We start from the raw sequence: 17,168 nt of genomic DNA, 5'->3' as shown, positions 1-17,168 counted from the left end.
GTCTTTTCAGCCTCAGTCCTTTCGTCCCTATAAGATCATATCTGCCCAGGGATAGAGGAAAGGGAAGAAGACTGCAGCAGGCAGCCCATTCCCAGGAACAGAAGCGTTCCACCGCTTCTGACAAGTTCTCAGCATGGCGCTGAGACCGTACAGGACCCCTGGATCCTACAAGTAGTATCCCAGGGGTACAGATTGGAATGTCGAGACGTTTCCCCTTCGCAGGCTCCTGAAGTCTGCTTTACCAAGGTCTCCCTCCGACAAGGAGGCAGTATGGGAAAAAATTCACAAGCTGTATTCCCAGCAGGTGATAATTAAATTACCCCTCCTACTACAAGAAAAGGGGTATTATTCCACACTATATTGTGGTACTGAAGCCAGAAGGCTAGGTGAGACTTATTCTAAATCTAAAAAATTTTTGAACACTTACAAAGGTTCAAATCAAGATGGAGTCACTCAGAGCCGTGATAACGAACAGGAAGAAGGGGACTATATAGTGTCCCGGGACATCAGGGATGCTTACCTCTATGTCCCAAATTTGCCCTTCTCACTAAGGGTACCTCAGGTTCGTGGTGCAGAACTGTCACTATCAGTTTCAGACGCTGCCGTTTGGATTGTCCACGGCACCCCGGGTCTTTACTAAGGTAATGGCCGAAATGATGATGATTCTTCGAAGAAAAGGCGTCTTAATTATCCCTTACTTGGACGATCTCCTGATAAGGGCATAGTCCAGGGAACAGTTGGAGGTAGGAGTAGCACTATCTCGGATACTGCTACAACAGCACGGGTGGATTCTAAATATTCCAAAATCGCAGCTGATCCCGACGACACGTCTGCTGTGCCTAGGGATGATTCTGGACACAGTCCAGAAAAAGGTGTTTCTCCCGAAAGAGAAAGCCAGGGAGTTATCCGAGCTAGTCAGGAACCTCCTAAAAACAGTGCATTATTGCACAAGGGTCCTGGTAGAAAATGGTGGCTTCCTACGAAGCAATTCCATTCGGCAGATTTCACGCAAGAACTTTTCAGTGGGATCTGCTGGACAAATGGTCCGGATCGCATCTTCAGATGCATCAGCGGATAACCCTATATCCAAGGACAAGGGTGTCTCTCCTGTGGTGGTTATAGAGTGCTCATCTTCTAGAGGGCCGCAGATTCGGCATTCAGGATTGGATGCTGGTGACCACGGAGCCCAGCCCGAGAGGCTGGGGAGCAGTCACACAAGGAAAAAATTTCCAGGGAGTGTGATCAAGTCTGGAGACTTTTCTCCACATAAATATACTGGAGCTAAGGGTAAATTTATAATGCTCTAAGCTTAGCAAGACCTCTGCTTCAAGGTCAGCCGGTATTGATCCAGTGGGAAAAACATCACGGCAGTCGCCCACGTAAACAGACAGGGCGACACAAGAAGCAGGAGGGCAATGGCAAAAACTGCAAGGACTTTTCGCTTGGCGGAAAATCATGTGATAGCACTGTCAGCAGTGTTTCATCCCGGGAATGGAAACTGGGAAGCAGACTTCCTCAGCAGGCACGACCTCCACCCGGGAGAGTGGAAACTTCATCGGGAAGTTTTTTCCACATGATTGTAAACCGTTGGGAAATACCAAAGGTGGACATGATGGCGTCCCGTCTGAACAAAAAACGGGACAGGTATTGCGCCAGGTCAAGAGACCCTCAGGCAATAGCTGTGGACGTTCTGGTAACACCGTGGGTGTACCAGTCGGTGTATGTGTTCCCTCCTCTGCTTCTCATACCTAAGGTGCTGAGAATTATAAGACGTAGAGGAGTAAGAACTATACTCATGGCTCCGGATTGGCCAAGAAGGACTTGGTACCCGGAACTTCAAGAGATGTTTACAGAGGTCTTATGGCCTCTGCCGCTAAGAAGGGACTTGCTTCAGCAAGTACCATGTCTGTTCCAAGACTTACCGCAGCTGCGTTTGTTGGCATGGCGGTGGAACGCCGGATCCTAAGGGAAAAAGGCATTCCGGAAGAGGTCATTCCTACCCTGGTCAAAGCCAGAAAGAAGGTGACCGCACAACATTATCACCACATGTGGCGAAAATATGTTGCGTGGTGTGAGGCCAGGAAGGCCCCACAAAGAAATTTCAACTCGGTCGATTCCTGCATTTCCTGCAAACAGGAGTGTCTATGGGCCTCAAATTGGGGTCCATTAAGGTTCAAATTTCGGCCCTGTCAATTTTCTTCCAGAAAGAATTGGCTTCAGTTCCTGAAGTCCAGAACTTTGTCAAGGGAGTATTACATATACAACCCTCTTTTGTGCCTCCAGTGGCACTGTGGGATCTCAACGTAGTTCTGGGATTCTTCAAATCACATTGGTTTAAAACCAGTCAAATCTGTGGATTTGAAGCATCTCACATGAAAAGTGACCATGTTCTTGGCCCTGGCCTGGACCAGGCGAGTGTCAAATTGGTGGTTTTTTTCTCAAAAAAGCCCATATTTGTTTGTCCATTCGGACAGGGCAGAGCTGCGGACTCGTCCCCAGTTCTCTCCCTAAGGTGGTGTCAGTGTTTCACCTGAACCAGCATATTGTGGTGCCTTGCACCTACTAGGGACTTGGAGGACTCCAAGTTGCTAGATGTTGTCAGGGCCCTGAAAATATAGGTTCCAGGACGGCTGGAGTCAGGAAAACTGACTTGCTGTTATCCTGTATGCACCCAACAAACTGGGTGCACCTGCTTCTAAGCAGACGATTGCTCGTTGGATTTGTAGTACAATTCAGCTTGCACATTCTGTGGCAGGATTGCCACAGCCAAAATCAGTAAAAGCCCATTCCACAAGGAAAGTGGGCTCATCTTGGGCGGCTGCCCGAGGGGTCTCGGCTTTACAACTTTGCCGAGCAGCTACTTGGTCAGGGGCAAACACGTTTGCTAAATTCTACAAATTTGATACCCTGGCTGAGGAGGACCTGGAGTTCTCTCATTCGGTGCTGCAGAGTCATCCGCACTCTCCCGCCCGTTTGGGAGCTTTGGTATAATCCCCATGGTCCTTTCAGGAACCCCAGCATCCACTAGGACGATAGAGAAAATAAGAATTTACTTACCGATAATTCTATTTCTCGGAGTCCGTAGTGGATGCTGGGCGCCCATCCCAAGTGCGGATTATCTGCAATACTTGTACATAGTTACAAAAATCGGGTTATTATTGTTGTGAGCCATCTTTTCAGAGGCTCCGCTGTTATCATACTGTTAACTGGGTTTAGATCACAAGTTGTACGGTGTGATTGGTGTGGCTGGTATGAGTCTTACCCGGGATTCAAAATTCCTCCCTTATTGTGTACGCTCGTCCGGGCACAGTACCTAACTGGCTTGGAGGAGGGTCATAGGGGGAGGAGCCAGTGCACACCACCTGATCGGAAAGCTTTACTTTTGTGCCCTGTGTCCTGCGGAGCCGCTATTCCCCATGGTCCTTTCAGGAACCCCAGCATCCACTACGGACTCCGAGAAATAGAATTATCGGTAAGTAAATTCTTATTTTCCACCGGCCAATAGTAATTTCCAACCTGATATCTCTATCACTGTTGAGAACTCGGCAACCATCCCTACCCCACAAGCTCGCTGCCTAGGTGTCATTCTCGAACTGTCCTTTGTTCCCCACATTCAATCTATCTCAAGATCATGTTACATACATCTAAGAAACATATCCAAAATACGACCATATCTTACACAAGACACAGCAAAAACTCTAATCCATGCTCTCATTATCTCCCGCATTGATTATTGTAATAGTCTCCTGACCGGTCTTCCCAAACATAGGCTTCACCACTACAATCCATTTTGAATGCAGCTGTGAGGCTAATCTTCCTCGCTAGACGTTCATCGTCTGCAGATCCGCTCTGTCAGTCCCTCCATTGGTTACCTGTACTCTACCGCATTCAATATAAAATATTTTTACTGACATACAAGGCTATTAACCAAACTGCATCAACATACATCTTTTCACTCATCTCAAAATATCTCCCTACCCGACCTCTCCGCTCTGCACAAGATCTACGTCTCTCATCCACACGCATTACTTGTTCACACTCAAAATTACAGGACTTTATCCGGGCTTCACCCACTCTGTGGAGTGCCCTCCCACGCACAATAAGACTCGCCAAAATAAGGTCTCCAAACCTTTAAACGTTCCCTGAAAACGCACCTCTTGAGACAAGCCCTTGAAATTCCAGACCCACCCACATAACCATCTGTGCTTCCCTATCTAATTACATCCTCTCTGTACAGTATACATAACATCACATATTTTGTCTCTTTACTCTCACACCCTCCTGACACTTGGCCAACATTGCGGGGTTATAATATCATACAACCCATTAAGAACTTAGCAATCTGGTGGGGTGTGTATGGTATGCCGGCTGCCGGGCTCCCGGCGACCAGCATACCGGCGCCGGAAGCCCGACCGCCGGCATACCGACAGCGTGGCAAGCGCAAATGAGCCCTTTGCGGGCACGGTGGCGCGCTACGCGCGCCATGCTATTTATTCTCCCTCCAGGGTGTTCGTGGACCCCCACGAGGGAGAAAAACTGTCGGTATGCCGGCTGCCAGGATTTTGGCGCCGGTATACTGTGCGCCGGGATCCCAACAGTCGGCAACCTGAAGAACACCCATCTGGTGGACCATTATGCAACAGGTAGCATCTATCCTTGTGTATCAATGCCTATTTCCCTATAGATTGTAAGCTTGCGAGCAGGGCCTTCCTACCTCTGTCTGCCTGTTTTTACTCAGTTTTGTTCTATTACTGTTGTTTAAATGAGCTTCAGAATACATTCAGACATGGGAAAAAACAAAACTATAAAACTAAAGGAATTACACATTTAGGGAAATCACACTTACAATGCGTTATTTCAACTGTTTTGTTTTGGGTTTTTTTTTTGTCAAAATCAAGTTTTATATGAATTTGCTAAACCTGCCCACAGCAGACTGTAGCATTTTGGAAGAATTAACATTTTCTTTTTTTCCTTTTCTTCAGGCAACAGGAACGAATAAATTCCCAAAGGGAAGAGATTGAACGACAACGAAAGTTACTGGCCAAACGGAAGCCTCCAGCTATGGGGCAGGCTCCACCAGCTAACAATGAGCAAAAACAGCGTAAAAACAAGACCAATGGTGCAGAGAATGAAACGTAAGGGCAAATGTATGGTTTGTGTAAAACTATATTGTTAAATGGTTAAAATATTTTTTTTGCTACTGGCATGTACAAGTACTTTATCTGTATTCAAACCATTCTAGATCTTCCTGTAATTTACTGTAAAGTACTAAAGAGCTTACGCAAATACCTACTTAAAGGTAGTGGGTATGTACAGCACTTTACATGCATCATTTTTGCTACGTATGTATGGTTTTTGCACACATGTTGGCAGGGAATATATGATATCCCGGCGGATAGGATGCCTCTGGTCATATGACCGACACCGGCATCCCGAAGCGCAGAATGCTGACTGGGGTCTGGTAAGTATGTTTTCACTCCCCGTTATCCCTCCCTTCCCGCAGCCTAACCCTAATCTTTTCCTCCTTAGGGTCCATAGGCTCCACAAGCAATGGGGTGTAGGTAGTTGGAGAGGACCAGGCACCAAACAGTTAAGCTTCTCAAGTTGCCCTGGTACCTCCTCCCCAGGCTATCCAGTTTCCGTTTGGTGCTGACAGTAACTGGACACACCATTTAGACAGGGGGACTGCTTAAGCAGTCACAATCTTTTTCTTACAATTTTTTTGTTTAATACCTTACAGTTGCAGCGCTGGGCTTCCTATAGGGACACCTGTGCTGCTGCCTTATTCCTGTGGCCGGCGCCGCAACACTGGTAACTGACTGGTCCAGTGATTTCAGCGGGTGCTTGCGGAGCGGTATTCTAGCAAGCTTCCCTGGGCCCAAGAATCACAGTTGGAGCAGCACGGCCTCTGGAGTTTGGAGACACTCTGGAGCCCTGACTGCAGAGACTGGGACACCCGCATCCTCCGCTAGACCACCAGGGCTTACAGAGTAACTGGATCGGGTTTATAGCCAGTTCAGCCCCCGGGGAGGAATGTCTGCACAGAGGAGGTGAGCTCTCCCTGTTAGCCCCTCTCCCAGTTCATAGCGTGATTTCTCTCTGAGGCTTCGCACCTCTGAGCTGTCCCTCCTCACCCCCCCCCCCCCCCCCCGTCCTCCGTGAGACGCTCAATGGCCACTTTTACAACACAGCCTGCCACAGTGAGTCTCAGGAGCCAGGTCCAGTCTCCAAGCATACCTATCTCACGGGCCAGGTTATAGAGTATTACCAGCATTGAGGCTTCGGTAGTTGATACAGTGCCCAGTTGTTTATTCATTGCATGTGACTTTTTGCTAGTACCTGTGTTTGCCTTTCTGAACTTTTGCTAGACTGTTATATCTATCCCTGTATTTCTTCCTATAACCCATACCCAGGTGTTTAGGAGCTCTGTACCTAACAATTACTTGTAAATTGCGAGGGGTGTCACATTGCATATTTTGGCATTTACACAGCAAGGAGACTGGGGCTTTTATACTGCCTACATGCAGATCCTGTTAGCTGGCTTAACCCCTCCGGTCCTGTACACAGACTGTCATGCCAGCTCCTGGGTGGCTTCCTTCTCTCAGACCATGTTGCAGTTAGGCGAACGCTTGTCGGCTCCTACTCTGCCCACACAACATGGGTTGCCTCAGCTGTTACAGCCTGCTCTGTTGCTCTCCCCTTATACAACTACCCTAAATGTACATGTTTTCACAATCTGTCCAACATTTAGCCCAGGCGTCCGTTGCCTTTCAAAGCATGTTATAGGGCAACAGACCAATAACCTCCAAAGTGCCTAGAAGAACTACAGCCTCATCACATTCGGCCATTCGGCCAAGGCTTCAAGTCCTGAGGTGTCCTCTGATCAGGAGGCAGATGACCTAGACATCTCAGATCCTGATTCTGCCTCGTGACGGGAGGAACAACACTCTAATGTGGATGTTCCCGTCTTAGTCAGGGCAGTTAAGACAATTCTTAACTTAGAGGAAGAGGAGTCGGCACCTAAGCGTAAGGGGCCAGTCTTTAAGCGACAAAGGGTATTAGACGTAGAATTTCCTCAGTCTGACCAGCTCACAGAACTCATGCGTGAAGCTTGGGATACACCGAACAAGGCGTTTCAGTTGCTAAAGAAGCTTGTTTCTTCTTACCCTCTCCCAGTGGGAGAATGCTTTAAATGGGAGGCTTCCCCTTTTGTTGATGCTCATGTAGCTCGCTTAGTTAAAAGCTCTACATTACCCATTCCCTCTCAATCCTCCCTTAAGGATGCCACGGATAGGAAAATAGAGACTTTCTTCAGAACTATTTACTCTTATGCAGGTGCTGTAGCGTGCCAATCCATGGCTACGACTTGAGTAGCTAAGGCTGTTGAAGGCTGGCTAGATGCACTCGAGGAGAGCCTTCTCTCAGATGCTTTAACGCCAGACAACAAACCTTCTGCCTGGCGGGACGAGCCTCCTCCTGGGAGAGGACAGGGTGTGAAGGCCGACTTCTTTAGTTTGCAGAGACCGGACATCAAACTACCATGGATGCTCAGGTACACAAAGTAGTGTCCCATGGGTAAGCCATCACCTTTTTTTTTTTTTTTGTACAGGTCTACCAGCAGACCCCTGTCAAGGCCGTGGCTTTCCAACAGGATATTAATTCTCTTCTATAGTCAGGAGTCATAGTGCCCGTCCCCCTACAACAACAAAGGACAGGCTTCTATTCCACACTGTTTTTGGTTTTAAAACTCAATGGGTCCTTTTGATCAATCCTCAACCTGAAGTGTCTCAACAGGTTTATACGTATTTGCAGGTTTTGCATGGAAACCCTCCGCTCCATTGTATTGGCTTTGTAGCAGAGGAACTTTATTGCTTTCCTGAACATATAGGATGCATACTTGCATGTACATGTTACTTACAACCATCAGCGTTTCTTCAGGTTTGCTATTAATGTTAATATTAATGTGCTCTGCACTGTGTACTTTCTACAGCCCCTCTGACCTTTACCAAGATTATGGCAATCATGGCCACATATCTCAGTTGTCAGGGAGCCCAAATCCTCCCCTACTTGGATGACCTACTGATTCTAGTGCGGTCGCCGGAGACGTTGAAACAAGCTCTCCGCTTGATCATTGCCACCTTACAGGCGCACGGTTAGATTATCACTTTGAAAAAGTCCTCCCTGTCTCCCTAACAGAGGATTTTACATCTAGGGGCCCTCCTAGATGCACAGGTTCAGAGGATCTTCCTACCACCAGACAAGATATCAGCCCTTCACTCCCACCTGCAAAGTTTTCTTCAACGCTACCGGGTATCCATCTACTCTGCCATGCAGGTTTTGGGTTCCTTGGTCTTCACCTTCGACATGGCGGTGTATGCCCAATCCAGGCCTCTTCAACGCCTCATTTTGTCATGATGGAACGGCCAGCACCAATTAATCAAAATGCACACTATAGTGCTATCACCGGAAGCCCGGCCTTCCCTACTGTGGTGGCTACACATGTCCCATTTGAACAAGGAACGTCCCTTTTGGATCCGGATTAGGTGCTCCTCACCACAGATGTCCGTTTTTGCGGATGAGGAACAGTCACTCCTTCTGGCGAATGAGTTTCTCCGTGGTCGATTGGTTCAGGTACAGTCTGTCAATGTGACCGCGGTAGCCTACATAAATCATCAAAGAGGCACTCGAAGTCTGGCTGCCATGATTAAGGAAACCCACATTCTCTCTTGGGCAGAAAGTCATCAACCGGCTATTTCAGTCCTGAAATGGGAAGCTGACTTCCTAAGCCGTCACGACGTAAACTCCGGAGAATGGGTTCTACATCCGGAAATATCCAAATGCTGGTGGACAAGTGGGACCTTCTGGACGTGATTATCATGTCTTAATGCCACAACTGCAACATCCCAAGGTACGGGTCCAGAACCAGAGAACCAAGCGCAGCCTTCGTTAACGCACTGGTGGCACATTGGGATTTCAACCTAGCCTACATAGAAACATAGTTAATGAGGTTGAAAAATATACGTTATGGTAAGAACTTACTGTTGATAACTGTGTTTCTCGTAAGTCCACAGGATAACATTGGGATATGATGCAGCGACGGCATATTTGCACCAATCGGTCAAAACTTTTCGGCCTCCCAGCATGCAACGTGCCCGTCCATATTTCTGCTGTGGGGTACACTGGGCTCCACAAGGAATTACATCAGGGTGTAGAGTAGGATCTTGATCCGAGGCACCAACAGGCTCAAAGCTTTTGACTGTTCCCAAGATGCACAGCGCTGCCTCCTCTATAGCCCTGCCTCCATGACAGTGACCTCAGTTTGTAAGTTTGTGCCTTGCAGTATGCAGGCACTTAACAGGAGGCTGCCCTAAGCAGCCTTTTCAGAGCTTCGTTTTACAGACTGAAAACAGAAAAATGTAAGAAGACTTCCAGGGCTGCTACAGGAACAGTCTAATAGACTTTCCTGCGTGCAGCTCCATCACCCCCAGCGGCGCTGTATACTCCCGCGGTTGCTGGGTCACTACTGCGGAGGCGCCAGCTTCTTCCACCCTAACGTGAGTGTCACACACGCCGCCGTCTCCCGGATCGCGGGACCACAGACCATGGGGAGGTAAGGGGCTTCTGTGCCGCACTTTACCGTGATCCAGCACGGCCGTGGACACGGATTACTGGGCTGATGTTCCACTAGCCACCAGGGTTTATATTATGGGCATAGGTCAAGGGGGATGTTGTACCAAGTTCCCCCCGCTTTATCTTTACTGCCCGCACACCCGGTGGGGATGTCAGCAGGGGGAGCACGTCGGACCTGAGGTCCCTCCCCCCAGCCCCAGGGCGCCATTTCAGCAATGTTCCCACCCTGGAGCTGCTTCCCTCTCCCTCATTCCCGATCAGCAGCCATTATAAACAGGGCCTTGCTGTTTCCTGGGATTGCTGGGGCAAATCCTCCTCTGTGGAACCGCCTGACTGCCAGTGCTGTGCTTCCTACAGGACACTTGAGTATTCTACCTGTCACTGGGACTGTGTTAGTTAAGAGAAACTGCATACTTTCAGGGTTGTGTGGTACAAACGCCCTGTGATATACATCCAGTGCTTACTGTGTTTGTTATATCTATAGTTATCACATATAGCCATATTGAGTATTACTTTGTATTGCTAGTCCAGTGCAGTTTATGGTACATAATTTCTGCATGGTACTCTTGTGACTATATATATATATATGTGTGTGTGTGCATGTAGCTGCTGCGTGGTTGCCTTATTGCAGGGTATTTCACTTAGCGTGCTATTCCTATATTGCTAAACCTGAGGGGGCCAAGTGTTCAGGTTTTCTCTTCAAATGATATGGGATTGTTTCACAAGATATACTAATGGGGTATTTTTACTTGTGATTTATAGTCACCATATATTCTATATCTATTGAACTCCCGGTCTGTGTCGCCTTCGGCTCATTCTCTGAGAGTTTTCATTAGGTATAGTGCTGCTAGATTTTGTACCCGGTTGCCCATTACTGTGCACATAGTTATGTCTGCTACACGTGGCAACGACGTAGGGGTCTCTCCCACACTGCGTGGTTGTGAGGCCGCGGACGTACTGGAGGATAATTTAGCAGCTGAGAGTTCAGGTTCAGGGGGTTCCTTACCCCCCAGTGGGTCGCTAGCGCTTGGGGCATCACAAGACCCACCTTGGGCTACATTCTCCACATTGTTAAACACCCTTGTGACTAAATTGACGCCCCCTGTGGGACCACCTGTGCCACTACCACAGTTTATGGTCCCCGCTGTGAACCCGCCATGGGCAGATCAACTTTCCACTCAGTTACAGCATTTGAACCGATCCATGTCTAAATCTAAGGGTCACTCTCGCCAACATAAGACTAAGTCGTCTTCTAGAAGGGCGATTACCTCCTACCAACCCACAGTTTTCACCGACACGTCTTCTGAGGATGACGGTGCATATACTGACCCCGCTGACACTGACGCTGATGTTTCAGATGGGGAAGGGAAGTCATCCATGGATGTCTCGGATTTGATTGAGGCGATACGGCTCATTCTTCAAGTGTCTGATGAAGCCTGAAACTGTCTCTAAGAAACCGGATAGGTTTAAGCGTAAGAAGGTGGTTAAACAAGTTTTACCCTATTCTAAACACCTGATTGACATACGTCAGGAATCCTGGGAAAATCCGGGAACTAAATTTACACCGAATAAGAGACTGTTGGCTCGCTATCCTCTCTCTGCGGAGGTGTGTAAAAATTGGGAAACTCCTCCGTCTGTAGATTCTCATGTGGCGCCTATGGTTGATTCCTCTGCTCTGCCAGTAACTACCGTCACCTCTCTGAAGGAACCGACGGATCGTTGTGTGGAGGGCTGTTTAAAAGCAATTTAAACCCTTTCGGGGGCTGTGCAAAGGCCAACTATTGCAGCGACTTGGGCTGCTGAAGCTGTTGAGACGTGGGCTCAGGAGCTCGAGGCGGAACTGCCGTCTGATGCATCTGAGCATGCTTGACAATGTTTCTCATATATTGCCATGGCTTCTCTGTACCTTAAGGAGGCGGCCTCCGATGCCGGGGTGCTCACAGCCAAGGCTGCTACTGCATCCGTTTTGGCCAGACGTATCCTTTTGGTTGAGATCCTGGTCAGTGGATTTGAATTCCAAGAAAACCCTGGAGGTGCTTCCTTTCAAGGGAGATATTCTCTTTGGAGAAGGATTGTGGCTGATCTGGCTACGGCTAAAACAGCTTGCCTACCTAGTACGGCTCCTTCAACACAGAAGGCTAAAAGTACTTTCCCTCGGCCCTGTCGTACTCCAGGTAAAGCAAAAGGTCAGGCGTACCCAAAGCAAACTCGTGCTTCCAGACCTGCCAAGCCCAGACCGAAGCGTGCCTGGGCCGCCCGTCAGCCAGCTTCCAAAACTGACAAGCCTGCCGCATGACGGGGCGGGCCTCCCTCTGGGGGATCCTAGGGTGGGGTGCCGACTTCTAGGTTTTACCCAGGAACGGTTAAAGACCACTTCGGATACCTGGGTGAGGGAAGTCGTTGCTCGAGGTTACGCCATACCCTTCAAGAATCGGCCCCCTCATCGATTTTGCCTGACGGATGTGCCTCTGGTTCCGGCAAAAGCAAACACGTTGCACTTGGTGGTACATTCCCTCCTGTCCACAGGAGTGGTGGTACAGGTGCCTCTGACTCAGAGGGGCACGGGGTTCTATTCACCGCTGTTTCTAGTCCCGAAACTGAACGGGTCCTCGCAGCCCATTCTCAATCTGAAGTCCTTGAACAAGCATGTGCGGATCTCCAAGTTCTGTATGGAAACGTTGCGCTCTATTGTTCTGGCCATGGAGCCTGGGGACTATATGGTCTCCCTGGACATACAGGATGCCTACCTACATATTCCTATTGCGGTATCTCATCAGCAGTACCTGCGGTTTGCGGTGGGCAACCTTCATTACCAATTTCGGGCGTTACCCTTTGGTTTGACAGCGGCTCCGTGAGTTTTCACCAAAGTAATGGCGGTCATGACGGCTACACTACGCCGTCAAGGGGTCAGGATACTACCATACCTAGACGATTTGTTGATCCTGGCGACTTCCCCAGAACTTCTCCTGTGTCAACTCAAACTGACGGTCCAGTACATGGCAGCCCACGGGTGGCTGATTAACTGGAAGAAATCTCCCTGGTTCCGGCTCGGAGCATGGTACATCTGGGAGCGGCGTTGGACACTCACAACAATCGGTTGTTCTTGTCTCAGGAGAAAGTCCTGAAACTTCAGGACAAGTTCCGATGCTTCCTATCCCGTCCGCTAGTGTCGATCCATTCGCGATGCAAGTTTTAGGTCTCATGGTGTCTGCTTTCGAAATGGTGGAGTATGCTCAATTCCATTCTCGCCCTCTACAGAAGTCGATTCTGTCCAAGTGAGACGGCCTGCCTCATCGTATTAGATCTCACATGATCTCCCTATCTCCGGAGGTCCGCCTGTCACTGAACTGGTGGCTGCAGGACCAACAATTGAGCAGGGGTCGTCCCTTCTGGATATCCAACTGGGTCCTGCTGACGACGGATGCCAGTCTGAGAGGTTGGGGCGCGGTGTTGGAGCAACACTCTCTTCAGGGTTGGTGGACCAAGGAGGAGTCACTACTCCTGATAAACATTCTGGAACTGCGGGCAGTGTTCAGTGCGTTGACGATGGCCCAGCATCTCATACAGAACAGACCTGTTCAAGTACAATCGGACAACGCCACCACGGTGGCGTATATCAATCATCAGGGCGGCACTCGAAGCCGCATGGCAATGAAAGAAGTATCAAGGATTCTTCAATGGGCAGAATGCCATCTGCCAGACCTATCAGCAGTGTTCATTCCGGGCGTTCTGAACTGGGAGGTGGACTATCTCAGTCATCAGGACGTGCACGCCGGAGAATGAATCCTACATCCAAAGGTGTTTCAACTTCTCGTGGACATATGGGGCCTCGCTGATGTGGACCTGATGGCGTCTCGACACAATCACAAGGTTCCGGTCTTCGGAGCAAGGACAAGGGATCCTCAAGCAGCGTTCGTGGATGCTCTGTTAATCCCGTGGACCTTTTGGCTGCCGTATGTGTTCCCTCCGGTGTCACTCCTGCCCAGAGTAATACGGAAGTTCAGTCAAGAAAAAGGAAACCTTCTAATCGCTTCAGCGTGGCCCAGACGGCACTGGTTTTCCGATCTACAGGGCCTCTCGTTGGATCGTGCCCTTCTACTTCCACAACGACCAGACCTCCTCGTTCAGGGCCCATATGTTTACCAGGATTTGGCCCTGCTGGCTTTGACGGCATGGCTCTTGAGGCTTCCGTCCTGAAAGCCAAGGGTTTTTCTGAGGCGGTCGTTCAAACTTTGTTGAAGACCCGTAAGCCGACTTCTGCTCGGATATACCATAGGGTCTGGAATGCTTACTTTACTTGGTGTGCGTTTCACAATCATGACGTTTTCAAGTTTAGTACGGCCAAACTTTTGGCCTTTCTACAACAAGGCCTGGACTTAGGCCTGCGTCTGGCCTCCCTCAAGGTTCACATCTTTGCCTTGTCGGTTTGGTTTCAGAGAAAGATTGCTACACTACCTGATGTCCATACATTCACTCAGGGTGTGTTGAGGATTCAGCCTCCTTATGTGCCACCTGTGGCCCCTTGGGCTCTGTCGGTGGTTTTGGAGGCCTTACAAGAGTCTCCGTTTGAGCCTCTTAGCTCTGCTGACCTTAAGTGGCTTTCCCTTAAGGTGCTGTTCTTGCTGGCTATTGCTTCGGCTAGAAGGGTCTCTGACTTGGGTGCATTATCCTATAAGTCCCCCTCTTTGATTTTTCACTGTGACCGGGCGGTGCTTCGAACACGCCCAGGTTATTTACCCAAGGTGGTGTCTTCCTTCCACCTTGACCAGGAGATTGTGGTTCCGGCCTTTAATTTAATTCTCCTGACTTGTCTTCCAAAGAGCGGTCTTTGGATGTGGTACGGGCTCTCCGTATCTATGTGAAGAGAACTGCCTCCATTAGGAAATCTCATTCTCTCTCTGTACTGTTTGGTTATCACAAACGTGGCTGGCCTGCTTCCAAGCAGACTCTGGTCAGATGGATTAGAATGGTGATTGCGCATGCTCATGTACAGGCTGGTCGTCCGGTTCCTGCTACCATCAAAGCCCATTCTACTCGGTCGTTTGGACCTTCTTGGGCGTCCCACCGTGGTGCGACCCTTGAACAATTCTGAAAGGCGGCTATGTGGTCCTCAGGGAACACATTTATAAGGTTCTATGCCTTCAATACCGCCGCTTCCCAGGATGCTTCCTTTGGACGCCGGGTTCTTGTGCCCGCTACAGTGCGTCCCCTCCCGTGAGGAACTGCTTTAGGACATCCCCGATGTAATTCCTTGTGGAGCCCAGTGTACCCCGCAGCAGAAAACAAGATTTATGGTAAGAACTTACTGTTAAATCTCTTTCTGCGAGGTACACTGGGCTCCTCAAGGCGCCCACCCTGATGCACTTAGCTTTTTTGTGTTGCTATTGGCATGGCCGCTGACACCCTCTCCTGCGGTGAGTGTGCGGTGTAATTGGCTACGATCGGTTGTCGTCTCTGGTACCTGCTACTGCATTGGGCTGGTTAACGAAACTGAGCTCACTGGCATGGAGGCGGGGTTATAGATGAGGCAGCGCTGTGCATCTTGGGAACAGTCAAAAGCTTTGAGCCTGTTGGTGCCTCGGATCAAGATCCTACTCTACAACCCGATGTAATTCTTTGTGGAGCCCAGTGTACCTCGCAGAAAGAGATTTAACAACGGTAAGTTCTTACCATAAATCTCGTTTTTTTTCCTGAAGCCATGGTGTACACTGCCCCCCCCCCCCCCCAGTGTCTACGGCTTAGGAAAAAGGATTTTACTAATAAGACAAAACTACCCTTTATCTCCTTTTCAAACACTTGTATTACATGTACAAACCTCATCATAAACTTTGTACCCACTGTACTGTGTATATACTGTGTGTGTATAAATAAAAAAAATTTAAAAAAATATATATATTTAGAACACATGTTCTAGGTGAGACTGAATATTCTGTGTTGTGAAGTTTACAGAGTTTTCTCTTTTCCATTTATAGGCTGACCCTAGCAGAGTATCATGAACAGGAGGAGATATTCAAACTTCGATTAGGTCACCTTAAAAAAGTAAGAACCCAATACAACTGTACCTTGCATTATTAATATCCTCTTACTTTTGATGGTATCTAAATTGACATGGTGTCATTATTATCCCTTTTTCAGGAAGAGGCAGAGATACAGGCAGAATTGGAAAGACTCGAAAGAGTAAGGAATTTGCACATTAGGGAATTAAAAAGAATACATAATGAAGATAACTCACAGTAAGTACATGTGTTCCATCGTAACTTATATAATTATTAGAGATCTTTATTTCCAGTTACTTTTCCCTTTGCGCCGCTTATTATTGTGGAATTCACGGATGTAAAAATAAATAATTATCGATGCCGACCTAGCCCCTGTCGCATAGTGAGAATCGGGGTTAGCCCGAATCTCACCGCGTATATGCACCTTAATACTTATGTCTACAAACACAAACAATACAGCAGTTATAAGGTCTGTGGGCACTGCTATGTCTCAGTGTACTATAGAAGAAGAGAGATCTGTATGGCTAACAGAATAACCTTTTAAAGGTTTTCTACATTCAACTGCTTTTCTTTTCTGGTGGTCTTGTGCAGCTATGTACAATGTGGTTCCCCTGAATCATGCCACCAACAATTGTGTGTTACCATGCAAATACCTACGGTCTCCAAGGCAAGTTCAGAGATGCCTGCTCTCTGTATAACTGTTCCTCCATTCTGTCTAGCATTGTAAATGCAAAGCAGGATGCTTGTTAACCTGAAGCAGGTTCATACGACAACTTCTTCACTATATAATTTATTTTGTTTGAGAGAGTATTCAGAAGAATGACGTTCCACGTAATACTGAATTGTGAATACTAGTTTCCTAGCAATGAAGCCAGTTTCCTGTGGAATCAATATGGTGGTTTTTCGTTAATTTCCTGTTAATGTGTTTTAGATTTAAAGACCATCCAACGCTAAATGACCGATATCTATTGCTTCACCTGTTGGGTAGAGGTGGCTTCAGTGAAGTGTATAAGGTAAGACTGGTTATAAGGCATAGTTGTAATCTGAGCTCTGCTTGTACTGACTTTTGCTTGACTTAACGTAACTGTTTTTCTCTAACGTCCTAGTGGATGCTGGGGACTCCGAAAGGACCATGGGGAACAGCGGCTCCGCAGGAGACTGGGCACAAAAGTAAAAAGCTTTAGGACTACCTGGTGTGCACTGGCTCCTCCCCCTATGACCCTCCTCCAAGCCTCAGTTAGATTTTTGTGCCCGAACGAGACGGGTGCAGGCTAAGGGGCTCTCCTGAGCTGCTTAGTGTAAAAGTTTAAAGTAGGTTTTTTATTTTCAGTGAGACCTGCTGGCAACAGGCTCACTGCACCGAGGGACTAAGGGGAGAAGAAGCGAACTCACCTGCGTGCAGAGTGGATTGGGCTTCTTAGGCTACTGGACATTCGCTCCAGAGGGACGATCACAGGCCCAGCCATGGATGGGTCCCAGAGCCGCGCCGCCGGCCCCCTTACAGAGCCAGAAGACTGAAGAGGTCCGGAAAATCGGCGGCAG

General features: G+C 48.4%; 1 protein-coding gene across 4 annotated transcripts in view; it reads left to right on the top strand.

Annotated features, from left to right (window-relative positions):
- TLK2 (tousled like kinase 2) overlaps window positions 1–17,168 on the top strand; it is a 449,799-nt gene that overhangs the window by 336,735 nt on the left and 95,896 nt on the right. For all 4 annotated transcript variants that reach the window (XM_063959450.1, XM_063959447.1, XM_063959449.1 and 1 more), the window contains 4 exons: window positions 4,983–5,135; window positions 15,603–15,669; window positions 15,766–15,863; window positions 16,558–16,639. In XM_063959450.1, the coding sequence (XP_063815520.1) occupies window positions 4,983–5,135; window positions 15,603–15,669; window positions 15,766–15,863; window positions 16,558–16,639 (400 nt within the window). The remainder of the gene's footprint in view (window positions 1–4,982; window positions 5,136–15,602; window positions 15,670–15,765; window positions 15,864–16,557; window positions 16,640–17,168) is intronic.

Source organism: Pseudophryne corroboree, chromosome 3 (genome assembly GCF_028390025.1).
Source record: "Pseudophryne corroboree isolate aPseCor3 chromosome 3, aPseCor3.hap2, whole genome shotgun sequence".
Lineage (NCBI taxonomy): Eukaryota > Metazoa > Chordata > Amphibia > Anura > Myobatrachidae > Pseudophryne > Pseudophryne corroboree.
This window is presented reverse-complemented; position numbering and strand designations above follow the sequence as displayed.